This window comes from Cricetulus griseus, chromosome 9 (genome assembly GCF_003668045.3).
Source record: "Cricetulus griseus strain 17A/GY chromosome 9, alternate assembly CriGri-PICRH-1.0, whole genome shotgun sequence".
NCBI classification, from domain to species: domain Eukaryota; kingdom Metazoa; phylum Chordata; class Mammalia; order Rodentia; family Cricetidae; genus Cricetulus; species Cricetulus griseus.
In genome coordinates this window covers 5,400,476-5,413,361 of record NC_048602.1, presented here as the reverse complement: position 1 = coordinate 5,413,361, position 12,886 = coordinate 5,400,476, and the positions used below count along the sequence as shown (strand labels likewise).

Below are 12,886 nucleotides of genomic sequence, written 5' to 3'. Positions count from 1 at the left end.
GGGCGGGAGCTCTGCCACTGCGGATCTCTGGATTCCCCAGGAGCTAGGGGCTACTGATTTGGTAGCTCCTGGCAGGGAGGATGGGACAAGCGTGGTGGTCCCCAGAGTAGCAGCAGCTCCCCCTTTTTCAATGCTACGCCCACCCTCCAGCATCTGCTGAGCCACGCCCCCAGCCCCACATGTCAGATTCCAGAACAGAGAAGTGATTGGTGGTGGTTTCGAGACAGGGTCTCATGTAGCCCAGGCTCTTCTCTAACTCAGTATGTAGATGACACTGGCGTTGAGCCCCTGGTCCTCCTGCCCTCACCTCGAGGCCTGCGGGAGTGAGCCTCCACTCCTGGTTTAAAACACAGACGTTAGGAACCTGCCTGTGATTCTTCAGGAAGTAGAGATGAGCACACTCCCAGCCCAGCCCTCCACTCCAAGTCTCAGGACCCCCTGCCTTAGGCTGGGATTTTTTACGGATGTGGCGATGCTTCCTTCCGAGGAGTGGGGTGTGGAGGAAACAGATGCTTCAGGGGGAGTGCTAGCCTCCCCACTTCCTCAGTTTCCACTACGCCGGTGGAAAGTTGGGGCAGAGGAAAAGCGGGGAGTAAAAGGAGGAAACGGTGGAGGCGGGCCCTGCGCTCGGCATCCTTCTCCTATTGGCTTTGTCGTTCTCCGGCGGCATCAATGTGCCAGTTTTTCCGCGCGGGAGGGGAAGGAGGAGTGCCCACATCCACTGCTCGCCGCCCACCGCTGCCACCGAGAGTACACTTGGGTGACTTAAACATTCCTGACGACTTCCTTCTGTCTTTCCCCCACACAGTGAGTCGGACTGAGCGCAGCCACTGCCCAACACAGACGGTGAAGAAGCTCCTGGAAGAACAGAGGCGCCGGCAGCAGCAGCCTGAGGCTGGTGGGGTACCGGTGAGTCCTGGATAGGACCACACATGAAACCATCTGCGCTCGGGGAGGTGGTAGTTGTAGTCCTGACTACAGACCCGACTCTTCCAGATACATAACATTCCACTCATGCTTTCATTTCCTTTACCCTGTAGGGACACTTCTCCCCTCCCCTGGCCCAGCCACTGACCCCGTCTGTGAACGAGGCAGAAGCAGGTAAGAATAGAAAGACAGCTCCCAGCCCCAACTTCTTTTAGACCGCAGTTCCTAGAACTTGGGGCTTTGAGTAGTCCGTCCTCACTGTGGTTGAGCCACAGGGGAAATTTTGATGGACAGCCTGCCATAGTTTGCCCATGCCCACATTCCTAGTACTCCACAAGTTGAGCCGGGAGGGTTGCCATTGGTTTGAGGTCATGCTGGTTTGCTAGTGAGTTCTAGGCCACCTAGAGCTATCTAAGACACTTTGTCTCTCAGTACCTTGGGACACTCCGGGTTCACTGCCCCTGGCTGGGTCCCGGTCTCTGATGACAGTCTGGTCCCTGCCCATCCTCACTTTCAGGCCGTACCCACCTCCTCACCTTCCAAGAGACTGTGGATTCTGGACCTGGCAACCTGGCTCCCCCTTCAGGCTTTCTAGACTGGGACCCCAGCACCCATGCGGCCTATACAGACAGCCCTTGCCCATACTCGGCTGCTGAAGGCTTCCTGACACCTGATTTCTACCCTCCGTCAGACCCCGGGCGCTCGGGCCCATTTCCCCTGGGGATGGAGGTAAACGATAGAGGGGGGACAGATGCTTAAGGGCCCCTAAAAATCTCCCAGTTGTGCAGAGCCTGGTGGTGTAGGGCCTGTCATCCCAGCTACTCAGGAGGCAGAGGCAGGAGGATTCCAAGACTTGCCTGGGCTACAGAATGAGTTCAAGGTTGCCCTAGGCACGTTAGTGAGACCTCGTCTTTAAATAAAAAGTGTAAAATAAAGAGTGTTAGGAGTGCTGCCCCGTGGCCCAGCTCTTTGCATGCGTGAGGCCGTGGGTTCTCCGTGGCTTCTCCGTGGGTTAGGGATGGGGAGTGGAGAATCTCATTACATCCACACAGTACTCTGCGATGCCAGGGACTGGTTTGAGGGCCCATCCCCGGCCAGGTGTCCTGGCTTATGCTGTAGTCTCAGCACCTGTGAGGCAGACACAAGAGGCTCGCCATTTTGAGACAGTTAGTATGAGTTAGAAGCCAGTCTAGGCTGTATAGTAAAGCAGAAATGAAAACAAGCTAGGCATAATAGTACATGTTCATAATCCCAGGAGTCAGACTGCTGGAGCAGGAGAATTCCTTCAAGTTCAAGGCAAGCCTGGGCTTCACTGTGAGATCCTCTCTCCAAAGACAAAAGCAAGAAAAAAAAAAGAAAGAAAGAAAGAAAGAAAGGGGAAAAAAACAGAAAGAAAGGACAAAAAAAAGAAAAAAAAATCCCTTCTCCCTTGTGGCAAAACTGAAGTCCCCAGGTTCAAAGACAGCTGGCATATGTGGGCTCCTGGTCTCACCCATTTGACCAGGGGCTGTGGGTGGTATGTGATGAGATTTCTCAGCTGACTGACTCTTCCCGCCCCCCCCCCATGCCCCTCAGGACTCTCTGGATGCCCGGCTGTATTCAGAAGCCTCCCTGTCACAAGTAGGGTCCTGGAGAGTCTCTAACCTCCCCTCGGGATCCCCACAGTTGCCTCCACCCACTGGCCCCTCCCTGGAGACAGCCCGAGCTCATATATTGGCTTTGGGGCCACAACAGCTCCTGGCCCAGGATGAGGAAGGAGACACGTAAGTATAGGGAGACTGGCTGATCTACAGACGTGCTGGCTTACCTTGGGTGGGGACCGTTCTCATTGCTGCCCCTACCCCACCTGTCCTCAGGCTCTTGCACCTGTTTGCCGCTCGGGGTCTGCGCTGGGCAGCGTACGCTGCTGCAGAGGTGTTACAGATGTACCGACAGCTGGATATTCGAGAGCATAAAGGCAAGGTGAGGGCCAGGAGTCCCGGCTTCGGCACCTGACTGTCAGAGGGGAGGACTCTGGGGATCCAGGCTGATTTTTTTTTTTTTTTTTTTTGGTTTTTCGAGGCAGGGTTTCTCTGTGTAGCTTTGGAGCCTGTCCTGGCACTCGCTCTGGAGACCAGGCTGGCCTCGAACTCACAGAGATCCTCCTGCCTCTGCCTCCCAAGTGCTGGGATTAAAGGCGTGCGCCACCAACACTCGGCTCAGGCTGATCTTATTGTGACTTGTAGACTCCTCTCCTGGTGGCAGCCGCTGCCAACCAGCCCCTGATTGTGGAGGACCTGCTGAGCCTGGGCGCGGAGGTAAATGCATCTGACCATCAAGGCCGTTCTGTCCTGCACGTGGCTGCCACCTACGGGCTCCCAGGAGTCCTTTCGGTATGTCCAGCCGGCAGATCCAGGGTGTCTGGGGTGGGCTGGTTATCCAGATCCTGGTTTCCAGGGGCAGGCTTAGGGGGACCCTTCCACAAGCCCGCTTCCTCTTCTCCTTCCAGGCTGTATTTAAATCAGGCATTCAAGTGGACCTGGAAGCCAGAGATTTTGAAGGTGAGCTGGTCATGGCCATGGCTGGTGTGGCAGGCAGGCTGGCTGGCTGGCTGGCTGGCGGGCGGGCGGCTCAGGGTGGATGCCCACGTGCCGGTCCCTCACTGTTCCATTCCACAGGTCTTACCCCCCTCCACACAGCCGTCCTGGCTCTCAATGCTGCTATGTCCCCACCTAGCGTCTGTCCAAGGATGCTCAGTCCCCAAGCCCGAGACAGACTGGCATGTGTGCAGATGTTGCTGCAAATGGGTGCCAGTCACACCAGCCAGGTGAGCTGGGGTGGCAGGGAACAGGCAGGCCCATAGGGAAATGTGTGTAAAGGGCCACCCGGGTGACCAGGGGCACAGCAGATGCTGGCCTTGCCTCTCCTACCTGTGTAACCCTGAGAATGTTCCTCTGCTTCTCTGAGGCCGTGGTCCATGTGGACGTTACTGATCTTAGCTCAGATTTTTCAAGCACGGTGACTCGGATCAGCCTTTTGCCCCGACTCCCCCAATACTCACCCTTTAAGGCATGTCCTCTTTTTTTCTATATTGTACTGAGGAGAAATCTAAGCCCCAAAGGGTCCAGAAGTCCTATAGCTTTTGTGTTGGAGAGGGACTTAGAACCGGTAGGGGGTGGGGGAGGTCTGACCCTAGAACTCGGCTCTTAATTATGTATGTAACACTCCTGTCTTGTGATAGTGGTTCCTTCATAGGCAGGCTGAAGGAATCAGTATCATTTCATTTTAAACAGGAGTGTTTCAGTTCAGAGTTTTGAGCATAGGATGGAGGTGGTACTGTTGTTACTGTCCAGCCTACAACCTCCTTGGCCCATATTTAATAAACTGCTCTTCCAAAAATGAATTTGAACGTGGATTAAGTGCAAAGACTCTCATCATGTGCCCTGTGTGCCCTGAGTTCCATCAATACTCTGCAATCACAGTCACGCTCGTCATCCAATCCTCTCACCCGCTTTCCTTTTAGTTTGAAGTTTTTGCTGGTGCTGGGGATGTAACCCAAGGTCTTGTGCAGGCTAGTAAGCTCTTCACAAAGCTATATTAGTCTTTATTTAATTATTATTACTTAAGGCACAGTCTCTTCCTGTAGCCCAGACTGACCTCAAACTCAGCATCTCCTATCTCAGGCCCTCAGGTGCAGAGCTGATACATTGTGTCACCAGGGCCAGTCCCTCTCCTACTCTGTCTTTAAGCAAACACAAGCATGTAATTGTTTCAGAAACTATTTGTCTTTTTTTTTTTTTTTCTTAGATTGGGGCTGAGAGTAGAACCTAGAGCTTCCTCATGCTTATTGCAGTAGTAGAGCAAGTGAGGGGCTGGGGGTGTGGCTCAGTGGTAGAGCCCCTGCCTAGAATCCCCCAGGGAGGGGCTGGGGGCGTGGCTCAGTGGTGGAGCCCCTGCCTAGAATCCCCCAGTGAGGGGCTGGGGGCGTGGCTCAGTAGCTGAGCCCCTGCCTAGAATCCCCCAGTGAGGGGCTGGGGTGTGTGACTCAGTGGTAGAGCCCCTGTCTAGAATCCCCCAGTGAGGGGTTGGGGGTGTGGCTCAGTGGTAGAGCCCCTGCCTAGAATCCCCCAGTAGAGGGCATAAAAGCTGGAGACCTTTAGAAACCATTTCCCCTCTAAAACAACAATTCTCAACCGATGGGTCATGACCTTTTGGAGTCATATATCAGAGATTCTACGTGTAGGATATTTACTTACTATTTATTTATAATGGTAGCAAAATTTACAGCTACGAAGTAGCAATGAGATAATTTTATGGTTGGGGGGTCACCACAACATGAGGAACCGTATTAAAGGGTCACAGCGTGAGGAAGGTTGAGAGCCACTGCTTTAAAATACGGAGCCCAGTGTTGTATTGTATGTGGGCTTGTCTGTAAGCTCCAGTACTTACAATACAGTATGGTCCATGCGAGACAGAGGATATTTTAGTGTGTACAGTAGGACACCGGGTGACCACGACAACTCTTAGGCCGGAAGTTCCTTTGAGGGACTGCGAAGAGCATGTTTTGTTCTCAGAGACACTTGACTCGGAAAGTTGTCGTATTGAATGTGCAGGTCTCTGGCACACGTGTTACAAATGGCTTCCTTTAGCCATGTTCTTACATAGTACACAACACATACATCTGTGGAAGGCACTCCTGGTGGCTGCCAGGTTTCTTGGGGCGGGGGTCGCGGGTGGAAGACTGGCCTGACCTCTACTGTTCTCCTCCTCCTAGGAGATCAAGAGCAACAAGACCATTCTGCACTTGGCCGTACAGGCTGCTAACCCCACCCTGGTTCAGTTGCTGCTGGGGCTGCCGAGGGGGGACCTGCGAGCCTTTGTCAATATGAAGGTAGGACACAGGTGGTTTGAGATAGACTCGCAAGGTGGCCATTGGCGTCCTGTGAGCTGTGGATGGCGAGGGGACCATGCCCAGGGCGAGGGAGGAATGTGTGTTCCGAAGCAGGGTGGGTGGAGTGTGGCTGTGCAGGGTAACACATGAGCTACGGATGTGACAGCATCTGGAAGTGTGGCTTAGAAGACCCTGGCACTGGGCTGGAGAGATGGCTCAGCGGTTAAGATCACTCACTGCTCTTCCAGAAGTCATGAGTTCAATTCCCGGCACCCACATGGTGGCTCACAACCATCCGTTATGAGATCTGGTGCCCTCTTCTGGCCTGCAGGCAGAAGACTGTATACATAATAAATAAATACAATCTTTGAAGAAAAAATAAAAGGCCCTGGCACTTGGGGTCTGGGTCCCCATCAGTCCTCCCTTTGTGGTTACAGGCCCATGGGAACACAGCCCTGCACATGGCAGCTGCCCTGCCCCCTGGGCCACCCCAGGAGGCCATTGTGAGGCATCTGCTGGCAGCTGGAGCAGACCCAACGCTTCGCAACCTGGAGAACGAGCAGCCCGTTCACTTGCTGCGACCTGGGCCGGGCCCTGAGGGGGTAAGCACTGTTCTAACCTGGGGGGGACCCCAACTGCACCCAGCACTGATTTAGAGGATGCCATCTAGTCTCAGAAGGTGACCTTGGTCCCTCTCCACTCTCTTCACTTCAAAGAGTGACCTAGGCTGAGTGCTACCCTCCTATAACCCAACTCTTGAGGACTAAGGCAGAAAGAGTGAGAATTTGAGCTAGCCTGGGCTACATAGTGAGATCCTATCTCAAAAGGAAAAAAAAAAAAAAAAAGAACCCAAACAGTGACCTCTGACCTTAATGTTTAACCCTTCCCCCAATGTGATGGCTCCTTCTGACTTCGTTGCTTTCCACTCTCAACCCTGAGACTGTGGCCTTCAGTTCCCTGGTGAGACCTGAATTACTGTCCCTGACCCTGGGTCCTGACCTTTCCATGTGATATATGACCCTTGCCTCTGCCTTTTGACTCCCAAACAATGCTGACCCCAAGATGGGAACCCCATCTAGCAAAACTTTTCTGGCTTCTGGCTGCCTACCAGAGTGTGAACGAAGGTCCTTCTCAAACCTCACATGGGTTTCAGTGTATAACCCAGGGCCACCCCTGACTCTCAGTTCTCCTGCCTCAGCCACCCCAAGGACAACCACAGGTGACCTCAATCCATCTTGACTTTACACCTGTGACCTTCAACCCAGCTGACCCTACTCAGTTTCCTCCTTGTCAGTAGCCCCGCCCAAGGCACCCCTCCCCAGCCCGTGAAAGGCCCCTCCCTCCTCTGCCTCCTACTGGAGCTCCCCAGCCTCCAACTCTCCCCCTTATCTGTCCCTAGCTCCGGCAGCTGTTGAAGAGGAGCCGTGCGGCACCCCCAGGCTTGTCCTCTTAGGACTGAAATCCAGAACCTGGACTGATTTTCCAGTCCCCACCGTCCCGTGGGACAGCCAGCGTATGCTCATGTCGCAGATTCATGATAATATAATGTGGAATATCCTGCCATTAGGGTCTTACATTAAAACCCCAAAGTGGCACTGGGGGAGGTGAGCAGTCCCCAATATTTGGGGTCTTGTGATTCCTCTTCCCCCTACAAGGGGCTGTTTAGATGATTTCTGTGAAATCGAGCCCACTTGACTGTTTCTGTGAAACGCCCTAGAAACCGCTAACTCTCTCCTACTTGGATCAGCCATGATCACCTCCCCAGACTCTGTCTTACACTCCCAGAAACTCCAATGGAGCCTCCGTGGGATTTGAGGCATCCCAGGACAATCCCACCAGGGCTCTTCCCCAGGACCCACACCCCTGAGATGTCAGAAAGGCCCTCTGAGATTAGCGTGCCCTGAGACCTGGCTGCATTGTCATTTAGAACTCGGTGTCCCAGACCCTAGCCTTCCCTGTGAGTTGTTGTTCTCTGTCTATGTATCACTGTAGCTCCCCATTAAACTCGATTTGGCCTCAAGCTGTGTGTTGTCATTCAAAGTGGGGGGCACTGGTGCCCCTCTGAGGGGCCACATTTGGATAATGTAAAGGCTGGGGAGTCCAGAGTCAAGACACCATCAGAGCTAATGCCTGATAAAGATATCAAATTCTGTTTTTTAGATGGCTATCCCTTCCTGCTACTGACATTTGCCAGCATCTAGTACCCAAGCCCCTGTGTAAAATGTGAGAAGACCGGCTGGGTGTGGTGGTGGCACACACCTTTAATCCCAGCACATGGGAGACAGAATCTGTCTCTGTGAGTTCAAGGCCAGCCCTGTCTATATAGTGAGTTCTAGGACAGCCAGAGCTGCATACTGAGATCCTGTCTCAAACAAAACAACAAAAGATGTGAGAAGATTTCAAAGCTAGGTAGCTTGTCAGGCTGGGGGTGTGGCTCAGTAGAGCCCCTGCCTAGAATCCCCCAGTGAGGGGCTGGGGGCGTGGCTCAGTGGTAGAGCCCCTGCCTAGAATCCCCCAGTGAGGGGCTGGGGGCGTGGCTCAGTGGTAGAGCCCCTGCCTAGAATCCCCCCAGTGAGGGGGCTGGGGGGGCGTGGCTCAGTGGTAGAGCATCTGCCTAGAATCCCCCAGTGAGGGGGCTGGGGGTGTGGCTCAGCAGTAGAGCCCCTGCCTAGAATCCCCCAGTGAGGGGCTGGGGGCGTGGCTCAGTGGTAGAGCCCCTGCCTAGAACCAACCTGGAAGGGACTCGGCATGCCTCATTGGCAGACTATTCCCTCTCTTGGCAGGCATGGTGGTGCACACCTTTAGCCATAGCATTTAGGAGGCAGAGGCAGGCAGATCTCTGAGTTCAAGGCCAGCCTAGTTTAACTAGCAAGTTCTAGGACAGCCAAAACTACATAATGAGACCTCGTCTGAAAACAAACAAAAACACTATATTCCATCTCTAGCCCTGGCCAAAAACCAGTCAAACAAAAAATTGGGGGATTGTGGCACACTTGTGTAATTCCACAGCTCAAGTTTAAGTCAAGCCTGGACTATAGAGAAAATACTTACCTCATTTTATTATTTTAAAATTAAAAGGAGAGGGAGAGAGAGGGGGAAAGAAAAGAAAGGAAGGAAGGAAGGAAGGAAGGAAGGAAGGAAGGAAGGAAGGAAAGAAGGAAGGAAGGAAGTCAATTCTGGGGTATCACGCCCACTTCCTGCTCTAACCTAACACCCCTCAACTGATGACAAGCAGGAGCTGATATGTAAAATACCCCGGGCCCCTCATCTCCTTGTTGCATTAAAACCCTCAAGTGCAGGCTTGCTGAGGCTCCCCGAATCCTCAGCAGAATCAAACCCTGGCTCCCGAAACACTAGGTAACACAGCTTTCTTCCCTGGCCTCCCCTGGCTGCGGCTATTCTAGCCTCCCTATTGGTAGTCTCTCCCTGTTAAAGGCCTTCAGATGTTCTCAGCATCTGCATCCAGAGAAACTCAAACCAAGACAGGACATCCACCAAGCCTACTTCTCAGATTCGCCCTGTAGCCCTTGGTCCATTTACCCCATTGAGTTACCCAGACTCGATACTCCAGAAAGCCCCTTTGCCCACAGGAGTCCTCCTGCCTATGGACTCTCTTGGACCACAAACCAAGTCATGTACAAGGGTTTGTTCTGTCCCCTTGACTGGATTAGGAAACATTCAGGAGATGAAGCACAGCTCTGGGTGTGTCTGAGAGGGTGTTTCCAGAGAAGTGGTGGTGAGTGCTCTGAGGGAATGAGTTGACACACTCTTTGAGAGATTCATTAGGTCATCAGAGATATGTCCCTGGGGGCTATGCCCTGCCCTGGCCTCTTCCTACTACCTCTTTTCCAGCTCCTTGTTAGTCATGAAGAAGCTTTTCTGCCATCTGCTCCTAGTGCCTTGACAACTCTGACTCACAGAGCATCTGTGGACCAAATCATCTGAAACCATGAGCCAAACACTTCCCTTAGGCTGCTGCTCACGGGCCCCAGAAGGAAAGTAACTACTATACCACGTTAGTGCATTTTAGGCCATGGGGCTTCAAACACAACCTCACGATGCCTGTGGGCTCTGCAGTCTGGACTGGGCTCAGCAGGATGCATCTTGCTTTGGTCACTATTACGGCCAGAGTCACCTGGGAGCTTATGCTGGAACCCAACACTGAATCAGTCACAGGTATGATAAATGAGAATTGGCAACTGTTGGATAAACCAAGAATCTCTTCGTGTGGTCCGGGAGGGCAGGTGGGTCTCTCCATGGTGAGTTCCTAGTTAGGGGCACTATTGCTGTGACAAAACACCATGCAGGACCAAAAGCAACCTAGGGAGGAAAGGGTTTGTTTGACTTAGACTCCCATGTCCCTGTTGTTCATCACTGAAAGAAGTCAGGACAGGAACTCAAGCAGGGCAGGATCCTGGAGGCAGGAGCTGATGCAGAGGCCGTGGAGAGTGCTGCTTACTGGCTTGCTTCTCATGTTTTGCTCAGGCTGCTTTCTTATGGAATGCCAGACCATCAGCCCAGGAGTGGCACCACCCACAAGGGCTGGGCCTGTCCCTATCAATCACTAACTAAGAAAATGCTCTACAGGCCTGCCTCCAGCTTATCTTGTGGAAGTGTTTTCTCAGTTGGGTTTCCCTCCTCTCAGATGACTCTAGCTTGTGTCAAGTTGACTTAAAACTAGCCAGCATTGTGACTATGGGTTCCAAGAGACAGCGTCTTGAGAGGAAACAGTCCTGCTTGCATCAGACTTGCTGATATCCCATTGACCAAAGTCACATGACCGAGTCAGGTGTGGTGGTACACACACACACCTATCATCCCAGCTCTTGGGAGGCTATGGCAGGAGGATCAGGAGTTCAAGGGGATGGGGGAAAACTGGAGGGCAGAGTTCCCAGGGCCAAGTGTTGTCTCCCATGTCAGCTGCCTCATACCAGTGTGTGTGTTCCTGGAGGTGGTGATATTGTGACTGGCCCATGAAGAACTCAAACAACTGTGTTGTGCTTTGTATAAGAAATTACCTGCAATTGGGAATCCCTTGTGCAGTCGATTGTTCAATATAGTTTAGGGACCCTGTTTAAAACAAAAACAAAAACAAAACTTCAGTTTAGAAAGAAAGCTATTTTAGGGGCACAAAGCATCAGAAGAGCAATGGCAAAATGTTTTACTGATGGCATTTGTGGTAGTTTGAATGTAACTGGACTCCATAATCTCTTAGGGAGCAGCATTAGTAGGTGAGGCTTTGTTGGCGTGGGTGTGGCCTTATTAGAGGAAGTGCATCACTGTGGGGGTGGGCTTTGATGTAGGCGGAATATTCTGTCCCTCCAGCAAGCCCATTTAATCACACAGAGATGTATTATTAATTATAAATGTTTGGTCGATAGTTTAGGCTTGTTACTTACTAGCTCTTACAGATTAATTGACCCATATTTCTTATATACTTTCTACCACACGGCTCAGTTCCTTCCTCTCCCTGCCTAGCTCTTTATTTATTTATTTAGGTTTTTCAAGACAGGGTTTCTCTGTGTAGCTTTGGAGCCTGTCCTGGCACCGGCTCTGTAGACCAGGCTGGTCTCGAACTCATAGAGATCCACCTGCCTCTGCCTCCCGAGTGCTGGGATTAATGGCATGTGTCAACAATGCCCGGCTGGATTTTTGTTTGTTTGTTTTGTTGCTGTTTTTTTCTTTTTCTTTTTCTTTTCTTTTTTTTTTTTTTGTGCCTAGCTCTTTATTAAACCAACAAGAGCCACACATCTTCACAGTGTACAAAGGATTATTCCACAGTACTTTGAGGTTTCCTATGGTCATTATACAGCCTAGTGTCTCAGTCAACTTTTTCTGTTGCCTGCAAGACAGAGGGCTCTCAGCTCTCATCTGCCTGCACGCAGCCAAGCTCCCCACCATGGTGATAATGGGACTGAACCTCTGAAACTGTAACCCAGCCACCCCAATTAGATGTTTTTCCTTCATAAGAGTTGCTTTGGTCATGCTGTCTCTTCACAGCAACAGAAACCCAAACTAAGACAGTATTGTTTTAGAATTTAGATTTTTTTTTTTTTTTTTTGCCGGGCGTTGGTGGCACATGCCTTTAGTCCCAGCACTCAGGTGGCAGAGGCAGGAGGATCTCTGTGAGTTCAAGGCCAGCCTGGTCTACAGAGCGAGTGCCAGGACAGCCTCCAAAGCTACACAGAGAAACCTTGTCTCGGAAAAAAACTAACTAAATAACTAAATAAATAAATAATAGAATTTAGATTTTTTAATTGTATGTGTGAGAGAGTGTGGGGCCCATGGAGGCCAGAAAAGGGCATCAGATTCCCTGGAGCTGGAGTTACACATGGCTGTAAGTTGCCTAACATGGGTGTTGAGAACTAAACTTGAGTCTTCTAGAAGAACAAGACGTGCTCTCAACAGCTGAGCCATCTCTCCAGCCCCTAATAACAGTATTTAAAAATTAATAGACAGAGGCTTGGCATGGTGGTACAAGCCTTTGACTCCAGCACTGAGGAGACAGGGGCAGGCAGATCTCTGTGAGTTTGAGACCAGCCTGGTCTACACAGTAAATACCTCTCAAAAAAAACCAAGTTCATAAGCAGGGCTGGTGAGATGGTTCAGCCAGCAAAGGGACTTGCTGCCAAGCCTGATGACCTTGAGTTCCATACCCAGGACCCACAGCAGGGAAGGAAAGCACCGACACCTACAACTTCCCCGTGAAGCCTGGGGTGTATGCCGACACATACAAAAATTCAAACATTGCCATTAGAATTTAAAATTAATTAATTACGGACAGGGTCTCACTATGTAACCTGGGCTGGCCTAGAACTTTCTATGTAGACCAGGCTGGCTTTGAACTCACAGAGATCACCCTAGTTCTGCCTCCTGAGGGCTGGGATCATTCAATTCTGTGTGGTCCTGAGGGCTGCATCCTCCTCCCCCCCCACCCCCCGCATTAGTGGAGAATGTGTGTCTGCCTCCGATGGGTTTAATGAAGATGAAACAAACCCAGTTCTCTATTGCACACCATTCTGTGGCATGCAACACACGCTATCCGAGGTACTCCCTTTTTACACTGACTTGTATCCATTTAATATACAA

General features: G+C 51.6%; 1 protein-coding gene across 1 annotated transcript; it reads left to right on the top strand.

Annotated features, from left to right (window-relative positions):
• The first annotated feature begins 286 nt into the window (after nt 1-286).
• Nfkbid (NFKB inhibitor delta) lies at nt 287-7,817 on the top strand. Its single transcript, XM_027431271.2, has 11 exons — nt 287-909; nt 1,041-1,101; nt 1,445-1,656; nt 2,503-2,690; nt 2,784-2,889; nt 3,153-3,299; nt 3,416-3,467; nt 3,585-3,733; nt 5,681-5,797; nt 6,235-6,399; nt 7,197-7,817. Exons 1-11 carry the CDS (start codon nt 673-675, stop codon nt 7,248-7,250), a joined length of 1,488 nt encoding a protein of 495 aa, XP_027287072.1. The 5' UTR covers nt 287-672; the 3' UTR covers nt 7,251-7,817.
• Nucleotides 7,818-12,886: the final 5,069 nt, after the last annotated feature.